The sequence below is a fragment of the Penicillium chermesinum genome (assembly GCF_028974085.1).
Source record: "Penicillium chermesinum strain IBT 19713 chromosome Unknown utg000008l:1.0-1752722.0:1.0-1753981.0, whole genome shotgun sequence".
Lineage (NCBI taxonomy): Eukaryota > Fungi > Ascomycota > Eurotiomycetes > Eurotiales > Aspergillaceae > Penicillium > Penicillium chermesinum.
Window position 1 is genome coordinate 1166281 of NW_026695318.1, and position 21733 is coordinate 1188013.

The following is a 21733-nucleotide window of genomic DNA, read 5'->3' on the forward strand; positions in this document are numbered from 1 at the left end:
CTGTGAAGCATATCTTCGTCAGCAACTTTTAGGCAGAGCAGTAATTTTTAATTGCGTGCTATTCGTTTCAACCTCTGTCCCTCGGTACCCGTGCCCCTTCTCTTTGTCCTGTCTATATTGTCGTCTTGTGCGCATCTCGTTGGCCGCTTTATCTTCTACCAATACCCCTTTGTGAACTTCGAATATTTGTACTTATGCTCTCAATGAATCGTTGCCTTGGGAGGCTTTACGAGGACTTACCGATTATGTGAGATCTAGTCTACACCACGAAGACGTTGAGTGGGGACATCCAATCAGGATTATCATTCAGCCTCTATTTAGTGGAGAAGCGGTCATTAACTTCGTAAACGGCGGTCATCATGGATGCCGGATAAAATCTCGATAAAAAAAAAAAGAACACACAAACCGGTGGGCGGTGACCAGACACGCTTGAAATGGTGTCTGGCACCACATTCCCATCCATGCTTTTCACCAGGCCCAACACCCCATTCCGACACTTGACCCTCCTCGGTAAGAAGACAAGGCATACTCTCGGAGAAACAAAGATACACTAAGCCCTGCGGCCAACAACACGCTTGGAATAGCGACTTCCACGAGACGATCCAGCCCCCTCGTCAATATCCATGCGGGAAGCGCCCTGATCGGGCCCCTCACCCGGCTCCCAGAAGCCATCATCTTGATCAATCACATCTGCCTCACGCTTGTTGCTGCCAGAAGGATTTGCAGTAGCACGACCGTATGGCTTCTTTCCACGGGAGCCCTGCTCTTCAGTGGCCGGATGAACCGCGGAACTCGTAGCAGTAGCATCTTGGTCGGCTCGGCAGCTTGTGGCTTCATTGAGCATTGACTCATGCTTAGTGTTCTTTGCGGCCCGCTCTGATACGTTGTCCTTGATTCGGGTGCTCTCTTGGTCCATAGCCAATGTGACGTGTCGGGCTCGTGTTTCCCATTCGCTCAATACTCCGATCACATGCTGAGACTGTGAGGCGCTTAGAGCGTCACGGAGAGCTGCGACGGCAGTGATGTTCACAGTTGGCGGGGATGAGCATGGAGAGAGGGTGGCGGTGATAAGAGAGTTGTAGATGGCGTCGGTGACTAGAGTTTCGAGCTCGGCGTTTGTGGAAAGAGAAAGGGCAGATTTCAGGGTTTTGTAGGTAAGTGGCTTGTGCTCGGAAGCCAAGGAGATAAGGGTGAGGAGGCGTAGCTTGCGCGTTTGCGCGTCATTCATTTGGGGGAGGCCGGAGCTGCCTTGGAGGATGTGTTAGCGGGGATGTTTACGCGATGCGGGGAAGCTGGGAGGAGCTGGGGGGATCGGAGGCAGCTGGGTAGAGGGTGGCTGTACTTACTGGTGTAGTCCCCCCAGGAACCCGATGCAAAGATCTCAAGCAGCCTGTAATGGCCACGGAATTCGGCTGGGGTGTCAGACGAGCGGAGCGACTGGACCATCGGGGTCTCCAGCAGCTCGGCAAACACGTAGGTATGAGCGCTGGAGGTCGCATCCCGAACGATCTGGGCCGCGAACCGCGGAGAGGTTGAGTTACTGGAGGTTGCCAGTCCCAGGAATGGCTGCAAGGCCTCAAGGGCACGACTGTGAGCTTGGTCCATGATGATCTGCCGGTGCTCCTCGAACGTCGAACCTTGGGTAGGTTGATCTCCCTGGGCGGTCTCTCTGGCGGTGAAGGAAGGGGACACCAACTCTCGTCCCAGTTGCTTCCAACGCGTAACACCATGTGACCTTGTCTATCTTGGGATCGAGGCCCCATTTTCCGAGGCCACTCCATCGTGGCAAATAGGGAAGTTGGGATGAAAATATGATGGGAGGCCCCTCAGAACAGTATCATAAACTCATACGCTTGAATATCGAGGCCCAGGAAACATAGGACGGACGAATAGCTATTCGTATGATTCTTGGTACATACTAGTATGCTTCTATGGTTTTCGGTTCGCGTTACTGCGTATAGGCACAATTTGATTCTGAAGAAATAAGTTATTCTACCTTAGATTATTGTGACTGCTGCACGCTACTATTAGCGAAGAATACAATATGACTCTAGGGCCTGGCGAACGTCAGGTGACATCCCAACCTCATAGAGACTGCTGGTAGGGAATCTCACTGGAAGAACTAAGCTGTGGCCGTAAAAGGTAACTTTTGAGACTTTTCGGGAAGTTGAATACAGTAATGTGTTGCGTAACAGTGACAAAGGAGCTTCAATTCTGCTATGAAATGTGAATATATATTGAGACCCAGGAGATGGATAGCAACTTGAATTGGAAAATGACATGTGAGACCAAAGTTTAGGCAACCATGTGGTATTTCTTGATATGCCTTGCACTATATTTGCATACTTATAAGAGGAGCCGCTTCTAGGGTTTGGGATTTTCTAATGTACCTGGTGTAGTGAATTAATTAGCTCAACACAATATTTGAGTTACAAACTGCATATGCTTCTCATTACGAGTAGAATACTAAGGTTTCCCGATAGTCAGCTCCAACTTTAAGTCCGACCCCAACTAAACATGAGAGGCTGATGGTGCCAAAAATCAGAATCAGTCCTCGTACTTTACTAGGGCCTAGAAGTATTTTTCAGAATTTGATCCCACTCGAAGACCTGGATGTTTTGATTATTTCTCGAAGTCACCTTTTTTTCTAGGAGTGCTAGGGTAATTGCCTGGTAACTGCTTATACAGAAAGTGGCCCTCGGGCGGCGTTACGCGTGGATCACAGGTACGTGCACCCCGAAGTATACGCCTGCTAAAAACCGGGAATGCACGGCTAAACTATACTTGTATGCTCCAAGGAAAATCCTTGTAGCTGCTCGTATCTGCATGATCTGACTGGCCCTGATAGACCATTCCACGCAGGATTTGTGTGCTTATGGAACCGTGGCTAAGAGTTGCACAGAGCTGGTTCTTGCTGTGCCCTTCGACTCTGTATCTGAAACAATCTTCAGCTTCTGACACGCCGATGTCGTTTGGGATTTGATCAGCCCACCTTGGACAGATCCGCTTTCAGGCCACATGGAAGTGAATGTCCCGGGGCATTGAATGCATCGAAGATGGGAGAACTCAAGCCGGCACATCCGGCCCCTTTGTCCCTTTGTCATTCGCTTATGTCGTCCTAGAATGCATTCCTTAACGCGGCGGATCCCTCCCGCCCTTCTGCTGCGTAATGTCCTCTCCACTTTTCTTCGCCCATTTCCACGTCTTCTTTATTAAACCCTCCCCTGCCTCGAGGCCCTGGTGGCGAAGGTTGCTCGTATTCTTCCTACCCATCCGAGCCAGCGTGTCGTTGATCCGATAGCGCCCGTACTATTTGATCACGTCACAACTGCCAAGCGAGCACCTTATTTCCTCTGCATGCGCTGCGCTCAACACGTCCTTCATCCGAGGTCGCCCTGATGCGATAGACACTCCCTCCTTTTTCCCTTCGATTTCTCCGCCTGCCGCTACCTTTACGCCCCCAGGGGTGGTGCGCGACAACGCCTCCCTTACCACTATACCCACCATGGCCACCACAACGGTCAAAGTTGATGGCATGACGTGCGGGGCCTGCACGTCTGCTGTCGAGGGCGCCTTTCAAGGGGTAGATGGGGTAGGCGATGTTTCCGTGAGTCTGATGATGGGCCGCGCTGCGATTCAGCATGATCCGGCAATACTTTCTCCGGCTCAGGTTGCGCGCTTGATTGAGGACTGTGGATTTGATGCAACTATTCTGTCGACAGAGGAAAAGAGCACGAGTGCCAGCGCCAGCATACCGAACGGAAATGCGACACAGTCATCTACAACAACCCTTGCGATTGAGGGCATGACATGCGGTGCGTGTACGTCTGCGGTCCAGAGCGGCTTGACTGGAGTCGAGGGTGTCAACTCGGTCGATGTGTCGCTACTCGCAGAACGTGCAGTAGTCGAACACGATGCAGAAAAGATTACCCCAGAGCAAATCGCGGAAATCATCGAGGACCGAGGCTTTGGGGCTCGAGTGGTCGAAACGAAGACGAATGATGGGGATCAGCCAACGCTGACCGATTTGATTGAAACCAGACGTGGGCTCATGGCTACCACGGTATCTATCGGAGGAATGACTTGTGGTGCTTGTACATCCAGTGTTCAAAGTGCATTTTCTAACGTGGAGGGTGTTGTCCAATTCAACATAAGCCTGCTCGCCGAGCGAGCGGTAGTTGTGCATGATCCTACCATCCTGGGCACGGAGAAAATCATCGCCCTGGTTGAAGATGCTGGGTTTGACGCGTCGATCGTGTCCTCTGAATCGCAGGAGCCGCTTCCACGAAACACTCAGCAGCTGCATATGCATCTTCATGGGTTACGAGATGCCCAGTCCGCTGTTGCCTTGGAAGAAGCTCTACTGCAACGACCGGGTGTCAAGTCAGCCTCGGTTAGTCAATCCGAATCCTTGCTATCAGTCACTTTAGACACGTCTATGACCGGCATCCGATCTGTGTTCGAGTTCATTGAGGAAGCCGGCTACAACGCACTACTCGCCGATATGGACGATACAAATGCTCAGCTCGAGTCGTTGGCAAAAACGAAGGAAATCCAGGAATGGCGTCGCGCTTTCCTGACATCTTCTTCTTTCGCCGTTCCGGTCTCCGTCATCAACATGCTCTTGCCCATGTACATGCCCAGCATTGACTTTGGCGCTTTTGAACTTTGCCAAGGCCTTTACCTCGGGGATCTGTTATGCCTGGGGTTGACTGTTCCTGTACAATTCGGCATCGGTCGACGATTTTACATCACTAGCTACAAGTCCCTCAAGCACAAGTCTCCGACGATGGACGTTCTGGTGATGCTTGGCACGTCCGCCGCTTTTTTCTATAGCTGTTTCACCATGCTTGTGGCCATTTTCAGTGAACCTCATAGACGACCCAGCACCGTATTCGATACATGTACTATGCTTATTTCGTTTATTACGTTAGGGCGCTGGCTGGAGAACCGGGCCAAAGGTCAAACTTCTGCTGCTCTCTCTCGTCTTATGTCATTGGCTCCGTCCATGACTACCATCTACGAAGATCCAATTGCGGCACAGAAGCTCGCAGATGGCTGGACCGCCAAATCTGGGTCAAGCGATTCCCAGCCAGCTTTGCCCGAAGATACGACTGTGAACCAGAAGATGATCCCAACCGAGTTAATCCAAGTTGGAGACATTGTCGTTCTCCGGCCTGGAGATAAAGTCTCTGCGGACGGAATCGTCATTCAGGGCGAAAGTTACATGGATGAGAGCATGATCACGGGAGAGGCCCTGCCAATTCATAAAAAGAAAGGTAGCCATGTCATCGCGGGCACCGTCAACGGCACAAGCGCGCTTGATTTCAAAGTGACCCGGGCAGGCAAGGATACCCAACTCAGCCAAATTGTAAAGTTGGTACAGGACGCACAGACTAGTCGCGCGCCCATACAGCGCATGGCAGATATCGTTGCTGGTTATTTTGTCCCGGCGATTATCGCCTTGGGGCTGGTCACCTTTTTCGGCTGGATGTTTCTTAGCCATGTGCTTCCCCGCCCACCTCAGATCTTCACGTCAGATGACTCTGGTGGCAAGATCATGGTTTGTCTCAAGCTTTGCATTTCCGTCATTGTGTTTGCATGTCCCTGCGCCCTTGGTCTCAGTACCCCTACGGCGGTCATGGTCGGCACAGGTATAGGGGCAGAGAACGGCATCTTGGTAAAGGGCGGACCAGTGCTCGAGGCTGCTACGAAGGTCAACCACATCGTCTTTGACAAGACAGGTACGTTGACCACCGGGAAGATGAGCGTGGCTCAGGCCCAGATTGAGCCTCAGTGGACAGCCAACGACTGGCGGCGTCAGCTGTGGTGGCTTATTGTTGGCCTTGCCGAGATGGGCAGTGAGCACCCCATTGGTCGAGCCATCTTGGCTGAAGCGAAGACTCAGTCAGGGCATCCCGAAGATGGTGGCCTGCCCGGTAGCGTCGGCGACTTTGATGCTTGTGTCGGCCTGGGAATTTCCGCTGTCGTTGAACCTACCTCCAGTGCCGAACGCGTCCGCTACAACGTCCTTCTCGGAAATGTCCCTTTCCTGCGGTCCAGAAATGTGCTTGTCCCCGCATCGGCCAATCCTGAACCTTTGGAGACTGCAGAGGACCCCGACGGTGACGATTCTGAAAGCCTTGCCAAGCCTAACAGCGGCTCCGGAATGACACGCATTCATGTTGCTATCGACAGCCAGTATGCCGGCGCGCTTTCCCTCCTGGACAGCGTCAAGGACTCATCAAAAGCAGCAGTCGCAGCTTTACACCGCATGGGTCTCGCAACTTCCATGGTGACGGGCGATACATTGTCCACGGCGATGTCAATTGCATCTGCCGTCGGCATCCCCACATCCGCGATCTACGCGTCTGCGTCGCCATCGGACAAACGGGAAATTGTTGCAAACCTCCAAGCCAAGGGAGAGAGAGTTGCCATGGTCGGTGACGGAATCAATGATTCGCCCGCGCTGGCCACTGCAATGGTTGGAATCGCACTAGCCTCTGGCACCGACGTGGCCATGGAAGCAGCAGACATCGTTCTGATGCGCCCAGATGACCTCCTCAGCGTCCCAGCGAGTCTTTCCCTCTCTCGCACTGTCTTCACCCGCATCAAGTTGAACCTCTTGTGGGCCTGCGTGTACAATGTGATCGGCCTGCCCTTTGCGATGGGCATCTTCTTGCCTTTGGGCGTCATGTTACCTCCCGCGGCGGCTGGAGCCGCCATGGCTCTGTCGGGTGTCTCGGTCGTTTTCAGCAGCCTCCTTTTGAAACTGTGGCATCGCCCCTCGTGGATGACTGTCGAAAGTCTTGAAAAGGAGATCAGCTCCGGTGCATTTTCTTACGGCATTCGCACCCGCCATGCTTACAAGAATAGTTTGTGGGGACCTATCAAACCTCCTTCACCTTATGACCCTGCATATCTCCTGCGTTCGGTCACACACGGCGCTTCTACTCTGTGGTCGTCGATCACTGGTAAAAAGACTGCTGCTGTCCGTGAGGACGAGGGGTACATTCCTCTGCGGGCCATCGAATCATCTGTCTGAATGTATTATGTGCCGGTCAAGTAAAGGCGGGAAGGCGAGTTCTGCTTATTTCGGGATGTTTTACCCTTTTTTTTCTTCATTTTCTTTTGTCTAGCAGTCCTCAAGTTATGGTGATCTTGGATATACCACGGCGCATATGATTATGTGACATGTTTTGATACCTCTGCTGTTCAGCCGATTTAAAGGCATTTATCATTATCCCAAAGCTCGGAATGAAATTCTTTGTACATTCAGAAGTTTACTAGATCTTTCAATAGCGGAAGACACGATGGTGTTGAACACGCGCTCCTCACCCCGTTTATCGAGGCACAGGGTAAACCCAGACAAGCAGCTATCAACAGCGTCTGCGTAATTGGTACCACTCTCCTTGTGTACCCTTTCAACGAGCTTTGATACAGTCTCAAAGTTCGTGACTAGTATGTCCTGATTTTCATCATCCGGGTCTATCAGTTGATGCAGAAGAGACTTGCCCACAGATAGCTCAACCAATGCAATCCCTAGAGGTAGTAGACGATTGCTGCCGACGCTAGAATGCTTGGTTCGTGATTCCTGCATCGTGTCTGTTTAAAAAAGTTACCAGAATAGGTATATGTCATCGAATGACACATTCCTCCCGTCAGTACGTTCCACCGGATATTGTTGTGAACAAGCCGTGTGCGTGCTTGCGTGCCTCCTGGTAGGGTTTGAGAAAATAATACCTAGTCTGGCGCTTCTTCTTAGCGTCCTCTCGATCCGACTGATCGACGAGAGTTTTGAGGGCTGAGTTCACTCCGCTGATCTTCGCGAGGAGGTCATCGTGCACGGCCCCGATTCAAAATTTCGAAGTTTTTAAACCTGATAGGCTTCGGCAACTGAGGAGTGCTGGACCATGAATCGAAATCAGTGCCGGCCCCGACTTGGACGCAAAGAATCAAGTATACCAGGACTGACCTGATTTGACATGCCAGTCCCCTACGTTGTTAGATAGTCGTCCCAACAACTCAGAAAGAGCGGTTACGTTGTCAATGTACACGTCGTAGTCCCGGTTCAGCTTCAAGCGCAGTTGCTGTTGTAGATCTAGGGCTTTCCGTCCATCTCCCTGTGGGTCGCGAACGAGCTCGGATCCTTGTGATTCTCTTTCTGGACTTGTATACTAAGCCTTCTCTAGAATGACTCAAACGACATCGCCATCAAGGGACGGATCAGTGAAGACTTCCGAGATGAGCTCTTTCACCTCACCAGGCGTATAGTCAAAGAGAAAGTTCGAATCTGATCTTCGAGCTCGGTGCATCAAACCAGTGGTGATCGCAGCGTGGACAAAATTCATCTCGCCCTAAAGGGAAGCCCCGACATTCAGTTCGACGAACGTGAAATAAAAAGACAGTGGTCGCAACACCCACTACTGCGTACATGTATATTGTACGGAGGAAAAGCCTAAACCGAGGATGAAGAGGAGATCCATACTTGTAGCCAGTAAATGGCGGTTTTACTTCGGTCTCCTATGGTCAGTTTGAGCCAGGAAATCTTCACTGTACTGTCTATCACGTAAAATAGTATGTACGGGAAATTCTGCTGCTAGTAAGGGGGGGCTCTTGAAGGTCAGTTTGCCTAGAGATGTCTCAACCGCACCCAAATTTAGTTCAGCCATGACGAAAAAAAAACCGAAGCAATCAACTTCTGCTTCAGACATTATGTTTCCCTAACAGTCTGCTCAGGTCATCGAGTCCTACGATATGAGACATATATGAACGTCCTGCATCTCGATTCATGGTAGTACTGCAGACCTTTCCATTTGAATACGAACAGCATCACGGTTTAAAGGGCTTCCTCCAAATCCCTTTGTACTGGTCTCAGGTTGATCTGCACGATGACGTCGGGCGGTTCGTCTTATCATTCGTGTTCCCTCGATTGAACCAACCACACCCTCACTAGCGGCGGATATGGGTCCATCATACCCCTCTATCTGTGTGAGTCTGCGGGGAAATACTAATCCTGCTTCTATGGGAGGCTAATCCGACAGCCAGAATTGGAACCAAGCGCTGCGCCCACGACCATGTACCTAGACGTACATAGCAACTAGGAGGGCCGTAAGACTCACATGTAAATGACCTACAGCGGCCGTCCCCAAAATAGCAATGATACCATCCTTTTCGAAAGTCCCGCTCAATTACGAGAATATGTATATCCTGCCAAACTCTTGCAGACCACGCAGCATCCACCACTTTTACTGTACCCCTGCAACTCGAAACTGGCGCCTGGGATCTCGACTCAACTCCCTCTCCGATTACACTTTCCGCCGCTTCTCACGAGAGAAAGTAAGGCGAGGACCCGAACGTGTGGAAACCGTCAGGTTCGCCCATTACACATCCGTACAAGATACATGATTTTGCACTAGTCTGTATGTTGAGGCATTTACAGAAAAATTCCCGTCTGTTAGCCCCATTCTTGGGTCCTTCAGCGGGGCTTGCATGCAGCCCAGAGAGGACAGGTGGAGAGCGGCGCCCCCCCCCCCAGTCCCATGGCCCTACGAGTCTAGTGTAAAGCATCCAGCATCCAGCATACGAGCGCTCTACCCAAAAAAAAATCGAAGTCAATTGCCCATCGCGCCACGAGCCACAGAACGCCAATGATATCAATAGTCGCACCGTGCTCCCGTAAGATCCCCAAGATAAGCAAAGCCATGCCTCCCCCTATAAGCCCGAGCGCGTATTGCTCATGGGCCCGCTCAACATACCACCGTGCCCGCGCCATTCCGTTTCTAGCATCTCGGTGTTACACGCTTGCTCACCTGCGCCTCCGACTTCACCCGCTGAGTTCTGGTCCTCAGGCGGCTCTGGGCTGAGGGGTGGCGCAGGGGACAGGAGCCACGGATGACATCGTGCATGTCGGAGCACTCTGCTCCTTGGCCCCGAGGCCGTTACGACTAGGGAAATAGTTCCTTATGCTAAGGAAATTGGGCAGAGGCTATACTGGGGACCCGTGCGCCAGGCACGGTGCAACCTTACGAGATGTACCAGGATGTTGAGGCCTGGGGTCTATGGTCTGGTCGTGGTGGCTTGATGTGGTGTTTATTTGGTGGGGAGGCGCTTAACGGCTATTGGCGGGGCACGCTTCTCCTAGCCTGAAGACGGTTGAGGCAGAGCTGCTGATGACCGCATTGGCAAAGGGGATGTATGAGTATTACGAGAAACATACCTGTTTCTTTTTTGCATACCAGGTGAGACAAGAGACAGAAGCAGAAACAGCAGAGGTGCCAATTGAGGCGACGCGAAACCATTGGGAGGCCAAACGCGGGGAAGTATAGCGGGCATACCGGGTGCGCCTGGAGAAGCGAGGGGAAGGAGATACGAACGAGTAGGACAGCTACTTATTCGACGATGTAACAGATATGTAGGCAGACTAGGTTGTATCAATTGTACATCTATCTCGGCTCATCTGTTCCTTACTACCAATGCCCCCCCCCACGCCTGGGTATCACTTCAATCTCGGGGTGGTTTTCATTTATGCGGACATGTTGGCAGCGGACTCCTCAGGCCAGACGTCGTAGCCGAAGGTATCCTTCATGTTCACGAAGCGGAAGTGGCGGCCTCGGCCACCTTGTTGACAGCCTCGAAGTCTTCGTCGGACAGTTCGATGGACTTGAAGTTGGACTCAATTCGCTTGGGGTTCGAGCTCTTGGGGAGCACACTGTAACCGCGACGCAGACCCCAGGCAATCAGCACCTGGGCGAGGGTGTTGCCGCCCTTCTCGGCAATGGCATTGAGGGTCTTGTTCTCGCTGACCCGCTCCCCGGTGGTGGGGACCTGGTTCTGCGAGCCGAGTGGCGAGTAGGCCTGGGGCATGATGTTCTTGGAGAAACAGTAGTTCACCAGCTCAGTGTTGGGCAGGAAGGGGTGAATCTCGATCTGGTTGACGTGGGGTTGAATCTTGGCAAACTTGGCCATCTTCTCCAGCCCGGGGATGGTCCAGTTGGACACACCGATGGCCTTGGCCTTGCCATCCTCATACAGCTTCTCCATGGCGCGCCAGGTCTCCTCAGGGTTCTCGGTCAAATCCTTCAGGATGACATACTGCAACGGCGCGGGTTTGTTAGCGATCTTCTGGCTGCTTCTATGACACCGGAGGAAGCCAGCGGAGGGGGGGGAACGGGTTCAAGAGCTTACCTTTCCATCGGGACCGATCTTGGGCTTCTCCTGGCCATCCTTCTCGGCAGCGATGGGCCAGTGGACCAGGAACAGGTCAATGTAGTCCAGCTTCAGGCGCTTCAGGGAGTCGTTGGCGGACCAGATAACGTCGTCGTAGCGGTGCAGGTGGTTCCACACCTTGGTGGTGACGAAGAGGTCCTCCCGCTTGACGGAAGGGTTCTCCTTGAGGAAGTCCTGGATGGCATCGCCCACTTCACCCTCGTTGAGGTAGTACCAGGCACAGTCCAGGTGACGGTAGCCGGTCTTGAGGGCCGTGGTGACGGCAGCGTAGGTCTCTCCAGAAGCACCCTCACTGGCGAAGGTGCCGAAGCCCACGGCGGGCATGACCTTGCCGTTGCTCAATGTCAAAGTGGCCTTGTTAGACATGTTGGATCAATTCTCTCTTGTATCGAACTGCAGAGGAGAGAAGAAGAAGGAAGACAGAAATTATTTCGGTGGGGTGGTTAATAAGAGGACCGATGACGCCCTTCCAAGGTTGTTTGGGAGTGGGGATGGAGGGGCACCGCTGTCCGCGCTCTTCTTTCCCTGTATTTGGCGACGTACGATCTACTTCTATCCATTTCTCCGACTATACCAGACCCCACGGAGCAGCTCCGTTATGTGTCGATCTAGCTGTCTACATGGGTCATTGGGGGTGATTCTGGATGCTCTCCGTGCCTGGATAACGGGCTGAAGCTTTCGAAATTTCACGTAATTTTCAGAAACCCCGCCATGACATCACTTCAAGGCTGGCTTGACCCGTCGCGATCGTCATTGCCCTTCGATCTCCTGCAGCTTCCACGGGTGAGGGGCGAGCGCAACCAATGAAGGATTTGACATGGTACGGGCGGGGGTCTCACGATTGCCCAATCACCGTAACTGGAACCCTCTTCTGGCCCAGACCTTCGAGTTGAGCCAATCATCACACCCGAGTCCTATTGACTAGGGTTGTAAAGAGACTAGACCCGTTTGCTTCCTACCTCTCCCGCTATAGCTGCCTGTTGTTGCTAACACTGGCAATGACGATACTTTTTGGGCGAGGCCAAAGATACCGGCTTGAATGGACCCCACTTACGGTAATAATCTGGAGTCGCGAACGATACCGACTCTCGATCCTTGGCGCGAGTTTTGAATTTTGGGATAATCTATTCCCTGTTTGCACGTCCCTGCGCAATGATACCATGCCCTTCTGGGGAGGAACTTCTATATATACGCGCATTCCCTCTCCATCGGACGACCATTCGGTCTCTTCTCGCTACACCCCAGCTCTTCGTCTTTCAATCCCGCTCTCCCTATCCAATACTCTCCACCCTCGTCCCCATTGGACACTAATAAACCATAGACAGTGACTCCACTTGCTGCCCGCAGACCCGCTCTATACACTTCTAAATCCTTCCTCTTCACTCCCCCACAACCCCCCACGACAATGCCTCGTTATGACGATGCGGACTTTGGCGTGCCGCCAGCCAATCCTCCCGGTCGCCCTGCACTGGTGTCGCGCCGGAGTGCCGCAGCTGGTCTGCCCATTCCGAGCGGCGGCGGTGCCAACACAGTGGAGATCCCCACCACCCGTAGCGCGATCAGCGATGCCGCTGCGCTTATGCATAATTTGAGCTTGTCGCCATCTATGAAGGAGCGTCGTGGCTCGCGCAACTCGTTTGGCACTTCGCTGCCAATTCCGCGTTCGCCGCGGCGCTCCCGCTCCCGCATGCCCGGAGGCCCTGCGATCTCTCAGGATATTCTGGTCTCGCAGGTCCAGGATATGTCAAAGGAGAAGGTGGAGAAGGCGAAGAACATGGCTTTTGCATTCGATATTGACGGTGTGCTGGCACACGGCACCGAACCCATTGAGGAGGCCAAGGAAGCCCTGAAGATGCTGAACGGTGACAACGAGCTTGGGATCAAGATCCCTCACATTTTTATCACCAACGGTGGTGGCAAAACCGAGCAGGCGCGTTGTGAGCAGCTGTCTAAGATGCTCGAGGCTCCCATCTCGACCGAGCAATTCATCCAATCACATACCCCCATGCAGGCCTTGTCCGAGTACTACGAGACCGTCCTGGTATGTGGTGGGGAGGGCTTCAAGGTGCGCGAGGTCGCCGAAAACTACGGGTTCCGAAACGTGGTCCATCCGAAGGATATTCTGGCGTGGGACCCCACCATTTCGCCGTGGCGATCATTCACCGAGGAGGACCGCAAGCAGGCCAAGCCGCGCGATTTCTCCCAGATGCAATTCGACGCCATCCTCGTGTTCGCCGACTCATACGACTATGCCACTGATTTCCAAATCATTATCGATCTGTTGATGTCGGAAGACGGCAAGCTCCTGACCCGTGCGAAGGACCCGGTCGCGACTCGTATTCCTATCTATTTCTCCCAGGGTGACCTGGTCTTCCCTACCAACCACAAGGGCCCGCCACGTCTCACTCAGGGTTCCTTCCGTATCGCTATCGAAGCCCAGTACAAGGCATTGACCGGTGTCGACCTCGAGCGTGTCGTGTACGGTAAGCCCGAGCGCGCTACCTACACCTACGCCGACGAGGTCCTCAAGGCTTGGATGGAGGAACTCCACTCCGAGAACAGACTCCCGAAGAACGTCTACATGGTCGGAGATAACCCCCCAGTCCGATATCATCGGTGGTAACATCTACGGCTGGAACACCTGTCTGGTCCGCACGGGTGTGTTCCAGGGCAAAGAGGGAGAGAATGATGCCCACAACCCGGCCAACTTCGGCGTGTTCGATAACGTGCTTGATGCTGTCAAGGCTGCGATGCGCAAGGAGCTTGGAGACGACTTTCAGTTCAAGTGGAACCCGAAGGTGAACCCCGTGCTTCATGGCGATGGTGCCTCTGCCATTGAGTAGTTTCATTTGGCTTGGACTGTCAGCCTGCACCTTCCATGTCACGCCCATGATTGACGATCACAAATTATCGCCTGGTATAGATGCGCTCTATGAAGCAGGTATAGTCACAAACATACTTCCGACGGCATCGGGAGTTTCACTGCGGTGTTTCCTTGTCTTTCTGTTGCTAGACTTACGTTTTTTTGCATGTCGCACTTCTGAGCTCAGGATGTGGTTTGACTTTTGATATCCAGAGCCCTCGAGTGGCTTCTTATTTTCTCTTCTTGTTACTTATTCTTTCATATATAAACTTTAAATGGATTGGATGTTTTACTCCATTGCATCCCGAATGCTGAGTAGTCCGTCTGCAGGGCTCCAACAATATGGTCTGACCAAGATCTGTGCTACGAATGAACTGAAAAGAAGCAGCGGAATATGTTGTTGGTCACTCACCTGTATGTGACTGAGGGGGCATGCAGGCGGAAACAAGATCATTCGAAAGAGCAAAAGATCAAGAATGAAGAAGGGCTTCTCTGGGTAGGTGTTGTCCAGCTTCTTCCCCATGGAAACCACCCTTTGAATCCACAGCTTCTCACCAGCTACAAGGAACCGCCGAATCGTGGATCCGTTGATGTCTCGGGCCCAGGCTGTCCTCGCAGCACGCCTGGTCTCCTTATGTGGAACATACTCAACGATGAGTGGTGCCGAACCACCCACCCTCATGGCTCTATCAATCTAGGCGTCCCGAGGTGACGTCCCAAGGCCCCAGATAGTTAGTTAATTAGTTAGTTAACTAACGCGCTGATGTAAGACGAACTCCTGCAGTTTATCAACAGGAATCTCGAATTGCCCAATCTCCTCACATTTAACGGAGCATGAGGAAGCTCAAATAGCAGAGTAGGATGTGCCACACAATTATGTATTATGAAGTACATATATGTTGTGATAGAAAAAAAACCAGTGAGGCTCTCAGCTGCGAAGGATTGAGCCACACCGACGGACCCAGGCAGCAGAGCCGTTGCAGCCTAGCTCTGAGCTCTTCTCCAAACAAGTTGGTCGCCTTACCAAGGGCCCAAACACTAGATATAAGGACCGGCTGTTCGCTCGGAAATGGTGAATTGAATCAAACAAGAATTAATGACTACGAAAACCATGGACCCATCCGCCTCAAAATACCACGTCAGCGTCGGGATCCCACCAGCAACAGCCGACAAGGCCCTTTTGCTAGTCATACTCGCCGACTTCGACGAGGCACACAAGAAAAAGCTCATAGAGCATCTCCAGTCTCCGGATGCGAACTACGTGATCGAGCCGTGGTGCCCAAGCCCCTCGGTTCTGCGATTGCTTGCCCCCCAGACCGACCGGCGGGACAGCCTATCTACTCTGTACGCCCTCGCTATTCTGGCCCATCGGGCCGGGCGCGAGGGCTTCATCGTCGCAGATGAGGCTACTAAGCGCCGGGTTGAGGGCCATTTTCCTGTTCGCGGGGAGAGGGCAGTTATCTCGGTGGTGATGGTCGCCGTGCGCAAGGACGAGAGCACTGGCCGGCTGCGCGTCATTGTGAAGCGCGAGTCCATGCGTGGCGAGGATGACAGTGAAGAGGGAGATATCGAGGAAGAGGCCGATGGTAGCGAGCGCGAGCGCGAGCGCGAAGGCCAAAAATTTGATTTAAGTACTGCTCTTCGCAGCTTCGAGGTGAAATATGATTTCCAAAACGCACAGAGACTAGATAAGGAACCGGCGATATACTTCGAGCTTGGCTTCGAGCTTCACGACCCCGAGGACTTGCCTTTTACGCCGTGTACTGCTGATTACTTCGCATTCGAGGCGAGTACAAATGGGTTGGTGCAGGCTATGGCTGAGAGCACACCATTGCCTCCTGAGCTGGTGATGGACGTCACGGCAAGAGCCAATAGGCAGATAGGGGAGCCGATTCCGCTTCCTGAGGATTTGCAGACTGCGCACACGGACCCGGTTATCAATATCCTTGTTTGCTTTCCGACGACGGAGGGTCAGCGGGCAGAGTTGCAGGCTGTCCTTCAGAAGGCAGTCCACGAAAGGTTCGAAGACCTGGCACTCCAAAGAAAGAATGAGAAAGGGGATCAAGACGCAGATGAGAACAAAGCTAATGAGGGAGCACTTGAAGATGAATGCCAAGAACCCAGCGTCCGTCTGATCCCTTGGGAGAAGGATCACAAACCATCTCGCCGTGACATTACTATTATGCACGAAGGGCTTATCTCGAAAATAGAGTGGGAACATTACCGTAAGAAGTTCAAGGCGCCTTATATTCTGTCGGCAACCATTCAGGGCGAGGACCTTCTTTCATGCCAGCTGCTGTCCATTTGTGAAACGACGCTGGGACTTGGTGTTTATTGGACATCTCTGCGTGACATTGTGAAGCAGAAACAATGCAGTGATGAATGGGAAGCCTGCGGGAAATTCGAGGACAATGTGGAACTTCTTCCATATCCAAAGATCCAGACTGGCTTTGATAAGCCGTTCTATCCCACCCCGCGACCTGGGTATCCTGCCGGACGCTATCTATCGCTTGCCTTAATCTTCCTCACCAACAAGCTCACCCGCAGCCAGATCGAATCTATTTACAAAGAGGTCGTGCAACTTGGACAGTACGATGACCCCTCGTTTCGAAAGGTTGTCTGCCCTGTGCCCTGGAAGGAAGGGGAGGAGGACGCAGAGGATGGCACGGTTGAGGATATGTATAGGCTTTACCAGGAGTACCGAGAGAGATGCGAAGGATCTGTCGTGTTTGTTGATCAGCAATCTGCAGTTGATCACAAAGTCATCGTGACAGGGGCCCTGTCCTTCTCTTCGTACGGTCGACCAGATGTAGATGAGCTATTGAAAGACGTTCCGAATGCCAAGTTCCGAGGCTTTCAATATGGACGAAAGAAGGGCCGTGAAGCCTGGTGTGTGTGGGCTAACATCAGCCTTGGGAACATGGACATCGAAGAGTGCTTCGATGACGAGAGTGACGTGAACACTTATCTACGACCTGATTGGCCATATCATCATAAACTTGATGAATTTGGGGATTGGGTTGACTCTGACGCTGGCGAGGACGAAGGGTAAGGAAACGGAAACGAAGGATCAGATTGAGGACATTGGTCATCGGAGTATTGACACTTGAAGAAGAGTCAAATACAACGTGGAATAGTGTCGGTATCTGCATCCAACCCCTTTTCTTCTGGATGATTTCTACGAAGCTCCTCAAAGTACACACTAATGCCAAGATCAACCTGTGCACGTGTGCAGCTCGGGCCAGCCATGGATCAAAGACCCGGCCCGCACCTGCACGATGTGGTCATTTCGACCGTCATGAACCCACCTCCCGCCAAGCACAAGTAGAGGAGTCAGTGGAAAAAGAAGCCAAGGCTCGGCAACCCTGAATCCGCAAACTATTGTTTTGACCTGTTCATCTTCGCGCCAGCAAGGAGAATGCCCTATAGCCACACCGCCTCGTAGGATCGCCGTCTCGCGAGCCCTTGGCAGATAATCGCGGGCCAAAGTCCTCTCGGCGCAGGACTGCTTGCGCAGAGCTCCGAGTTTCGGACAGAGTTGGGACCAGCACCAGATGGCGACGGAGTCGGGGAATCTAACATCATGCGAGATCACGATACGGCGGGCCATCGCCCAACCTCGGAAGATTGTGCAGGACCTAGATAATAAGCCTTTGCCAACCCCATATTGGCAGACCAAATGGACATGGCGCTATTACGCGGACAGGCCAGCCGCGTGTCCCCCAGAATCGAGTCAATTAGCGCATGGGGAAGGAGGAATGCAGGGGATCGGGAGCACCTGCCGACGAGCAAGGTCCTCCTTGTTGCTTGGAAATGTCAATTGATGACTTGGCGTGGGGCTAGTGGCAGATCATGGGCTTTCGCACCGATGAGCTGGCAGAGCAGGAAGAGCGGGAGGTTCTATACTCCAAGGCCGAATTGGAGAAGGATCAGGTGATGGTCTATTAGGTAATTCCGACGCGTGCCCCCGCATGATCGGCCGCCTTGGCCAATCAGAAACGTCGAGGTTGTAGTAGCGGTTACCTAACAAGAACCCAAACGTGGTCCGGGGTATAGCGGGCTTGACTCGTCTGGCTTAGTTAGAAGCGTAAAGTGGTCTGTTGAGACCTGCTGACCTGTCGCTTGGTCCGGTTGGTTCCTTCCAAGACTGTGAACAACCAGCGTCGACCTGAGGAGATCCTCGGAGATGGCGAATCAAGAATGCATGGCATAGTCAGACCGGCTCGGAGTTACTGCACTAATTCGGATCTTGATTAGAAAAAATTATTTATCTTGCTGATCTTGGTGGCACTAGTTCCTGCCCGTTGAGGCTTAGTTCAGATCCAAAAACCCGGGTTCCCGTTATGTCATTTATTCGCCAGAAATTTCAGCATTGAATGAGAAAGAAAAGTCTGACGGTCTGAGATGCCGATACAGAGATCCTCAGAGTTCTGGGACTTTCTGCGAGATGCTTAGATGTTATGTAGTATAGTAGGCACCGGTCCGGCAAGGACGATACGCACCCGGATGCGGAATGCCATACATTCGCGGGGGGGCCAATGGAAAACGTATGGAATAAAAAAAGAACAAAATCCCGGAAAAATTCCAAAAAAAGCAAATCGAGGCTGCAGGGTAGCTTGTCCCATCGGACTAACCGTGTCTGGGTGGCGATGACTCTAAACTCAAAGAACCGCCACCGTTAGAGCCACTACTTAGACCACGCTTCGTGCATTCTTCACGTCCAACTTGATCATCACCTTCTGCATTTTGTCCTGGCTTCTGGCATACAAAGTCAGTGACTGCTCGATCTCGGGGACGCAGCCGCACCGCGACCGGGGAACCACACGAGTCTCCGACCTCGCAATCCTCCAACGGCCGTTTTTCCGTGACTAACAGCTTCGCGCCTTCGCTGTTTTTTTGACACCATTTTTGGTCCCCGCTCCGACTTAGACCTCGATCGCCTTCCCGTTTCTGGGTTTTCTCTTCCTCAAAAGCCCTAAACTTCCTGTGGAGTGGTCTCTCCGTTTCTGACCGGCCTTCCATTTCGGTTGGGACTTTTTGGGAAATCTGGGGAAATCCTTCGTTTAATTTGCTTTGCGGAATTTTCCCATTTTCGTTCCACATACTCCAAAGGCACCTTAGTGAACCTTGAGGCCCTTTATAGAGGGTCCGCCTGTCTCTCACCATGACTTCTCTCGCTTCTGTCCTGCACCTCAAGCCGACGTCGCCGCGCTTCACTTCGACCCCGACGAGTGAATCGCCACAGTCGCGCCCTCCTCTCCATCTTCCTGCGACACCTTAGACGGGTCCAGATCCAGCAGCCGTCGCCGCCCGTCGTTTGGCTCCATCAAAGAGGACGTGAGCGGTACGTGAATCTTCCTGTTGGCACCGGCTGAGGACTCTAATCTGACCGCTTCAGGCATTGCGCAATCCTTCGTGGACACTCATCGCGAGGCTTCGCCAGCATCGCCCACCTCGCCCACTTTGACTTCGCCCACTTCGACCTCACCCAAGGAAATAAAGGAGCCCCGCAAGTGGGAGCTTCCGGAAATGCAGCATTGCCCTGACTTCTGTTGCCCATGCGGTGGCTTCCTGGGGTGGAAGCAGATTCGTTTAGGAGGGAGGGGTCTGAGTCGCAGCTATGGGGATCTCCGTGTGTTGGGAAACTTGCAAGCCAAAGGCTGGGCCTGGGAAACTACTGACTCTGGAAGGGAACTACGACCACCTCAGGCCGACCTAGCTGTGGACCTCGCGCCTCCGCGGCCACCCCCAGGCACTTCGGCCATTGAGAAGCTCCCTCGAGAAGTTCTTGGTAAGAATCTCCATTTCCTTTGCCCCCCCCAACCTTCTACAGGGGATATCTAGTGTGTGGGTTACTGATTTTGTCCAGATATTATTATTTCCCACCTCGCAGTTGATATCCCGCCCAATGGATATACCCCACGAAACGTCGATTTGGTCTCATGCCTTCTAACTTCACGCACGTTGCACGCAGCGACTTTAAGTGTGCTCTATCGGAACATGACGTTCCCTCATTCCATCATCTTCTCCAAGGCACTCAACCATATGTCAACCTACCCAGCTTTGGGCACCCTGGTGCGTCGTTTGGATTTCTCACACTTCACCTCCGTTGGTCTTGGTCGTACCAAGCAGATGAATGCGGAGATCCAGAACTTAACCTCCAGAACCCTCTTGCAAATGCTCGATCTTCTCCCCAATCTAAAAGAGTGCCTGTTGCAGGAACATTTAGAAGGAGATATCAGCGTGGACGTGGTTCGGAAGCTCTTCATGGGATTGCCTAACCTGCAGGCAGTGGACTTGTGTGGCTGCTCTACCCAGTCATTCTCCCAGATCTTCCAAGAAGCCCTGACGGCTGGCCCGGCACTGCCCCCTGAGTCTGCCTAACTTGAAGCGGCTCTCGCTTCACGAATGTAGCTCCATCCCAGCACCTATGTTCGACCTGCTCTTGTCTCGATTGGTGAACCTGACGCACCTCGATTTGACACACACCCAGGTCAACGACTCGGCTCTTCTTGCAATCCCCGAAACCGCGTGTATCACTCACTTGAGTCTGTCTCGGTGCACTCGCCTTCGCCCGTCCGTCTTGGTTGAATTTTTGTCCACCCATCCGGCGGTTTGCGACTCTTTGGTATTCTTGAACCTCTTGACCGATGCCACTCGCTTCCGCCTACTTGAAGCGGACGACGTGAAGGCTCTCCTTCCGAAGCTTCCGCGCACTCTTCGATCATTGAACCTGGGCGGAGCACGAGTCACGTCTGAACATGTTCCACTCCTGGTTCCCCTGACCCGGCACCTAGAAGAGCTGGGCCTGAGTTCTGCGGACCTTTCGGTGAAGGATGTGAATCAGTTTTTCACTCGAACCCCTGAAACCGATCCTGAAGCGGATCCCGAGCAGAAGAAGCGCAACAGCACCCCGCTGCCTCCCAGCACTCTTTGCTACCTTGATCTTGCCAAGGTCACGCAGATGACTATCGGGTCCATCTTCAATTTGAACCAGTGCCTCCTCTTGACTGAGCAAAGCTACCCACTGCAGGTCATTGAGTTCAGTGAGAAGCTGATCAACCCTTTGCGCGAGCGTGCCAAGACTCAGCGTTCTTCCGTGGGCTGGACTGATCGAGAGCTCGGTCGCCGCGGTTGGTACGTGCGAGACCCGGCATCTATGCCCAATGTCCCAACGGATGACGGTGCTCGCTCTTGGAAGGTCGGAGCTCGGTGGTGGGGTATGCGCAAGATCCCCGTGGCAGTCGGAGAGGTCGGTGGTATCTACGGACACTACATGTTCAAGAAATGATGACTTTTTGCATTTGATGATACAGGAGAGCGTTGTGTTTATAAGGCTGTGCTTGGGAGTTTTGCTTGTCTCCTTTTGATATCTTGACTCTTTTTTTTTCTTTCTTTCTTTTTCTTCTTTTGCTTTTATCTTGTTCATCATTGCTGGTCGCCGATACCCTTGAACATTTTTCTTCTTTTTTCGCTTGATTTTCCCATTGGAATCTTTCTCTCGGCTTTTCTCTATGGGTGGCCTTGTTTCTCAATGATTACGAATGATGATATCCTACCGGTCTACGCATTTCGGCGCGCATGGTTTACGAATTTCGGCATTTGGCTCTTTGCTTCGGGTTCGTGTTCTGACCGCGTCTT

General features: G+C 52.6%; 7 protein-coding genes across 7 annotated transcripts; 4 read left to right on the top strand and 3 right to left on the bottom strand.

The window, feature by feature from the left end:
* Positions 1-550: 550 nt before the first annotated feature.
* On the bottom strand, positions 551-1605 carry N7468_010231 (PCI domain-containing protein; the record flags this gene model as incomplete). Its single annotated transcript, XM_058479526.1, has 2 exons — positions 551-1248; positions 1347-1605. The coding sequence occupies 2 exons, from the start codon at positions 1603-1605 to the stop codon at positions 551-553; spliced, it is 957 nt and encodes a 318-aa protein (XP_058326094.1).
* Positions 1606-3505: 1900 nt separating this feature from the next.
* ctpA (Cu(2+)-transporting P-type ATPase CCC2) lies at positions 3506-7045 on the top strand (the record flags this gene model as incomplete). The annotated part of the gene is made up of 1 exon (XM_058479527.1): positions 3506-7045. One exon carries the CDS (start codon positions 3506-3508, stop codon positions 7043-7045), a length of 3540 nt encoding a protein of 1179 aa, XP_058326095.1.
* Positions 7046-10590: 3545 nt separating this feature from the next.
* gldB (putative glycerol dehydrogenase (GldB)) lies at positions 10591-11595 on the bottom strand (the record flags this gene model as incomplete). Its single annotated transcript, XM_058479528.1, has 2 exons — positions 10591-11094; positions 11188-11595. The coding sequence occupies 2 exons, from the start codon at positions 11593-11595 to the stop codon at positions 10591-10593; spliced, it is 912 nt and encodes a 303-aa protein (XP_058326096.1).
* Positions 11596-12634: 1039 nt separating this feature from the next.
* On the top strand, positions 12635-14072 carry N7468_010234 (phosphatidyl synthase; the record flags this gene model as incomplete). The annotated part of the gene is given in 2 exon segments (XM_058479529.1): positions 12635-13813; positions 13833-14072. The coding sequence occupies 2 exon segments, from the start codon at positions 12635-12637 to the stop codon at positions 14070-14072; spliced, it is 1419 nt and encodes a 472-aa protein (XP_058326097.1).
* A 1131-nt stretch (positions 14073-15203) lies between these two features.
* N7468_010235 (uncharacterized protein) lies at positions 15204-17144 on the top strand (the record flags this gene model as incomplete). The annotated part of the gene is made up of 1 exon (XM_058479530.1): positions 15204-17144. The coding sequence occupies one exon, from the start codon at positions 15204-15206 to the stop codon at positions 17142-17144; it is 1941 nt and encodes a 646-aa protein (XP_058326098.1).
* A 162-nt stretch (positions 17145-17306) lies between these two features.
* N7468_010236 (uncharacterized protein) lies at positions 17307-17702 on the bottom strand (the record flags this gene model as incomplete). Its single annotated transcript, XM_058479531.1, has 1 exon — positions 17307-17702. One exon carries the CDS (start codon positions 17700-17702, stop codon positions 17307-17309), a length of 396 nt encoding a protein of 131 aa, XP_058326099.1.
* Positions 17703-19256: 1554 nt separating this feature from the next.
* N7468_010237 (Leucine Rich Repeat domain protein) lies at positions 19257-21383 on the top strand (the record flags this gene model as incomplete). Its single annotated transcript, XM_058479532.1, has 5 exons — positions 19257-19323; positions 19374-19436; positions 19491-19883; positions 19962-20466; positions 20507-21383. 5 exons carry the CDS (start codon positions 19257-19259, stop codon positions 21381-21383), a joined length of 1905 nt encoding a protein of 634 aa, XP_058326100.1.
* Between the last annotated feature and the right edge of the window lie 350 nt (positions 21384-21733).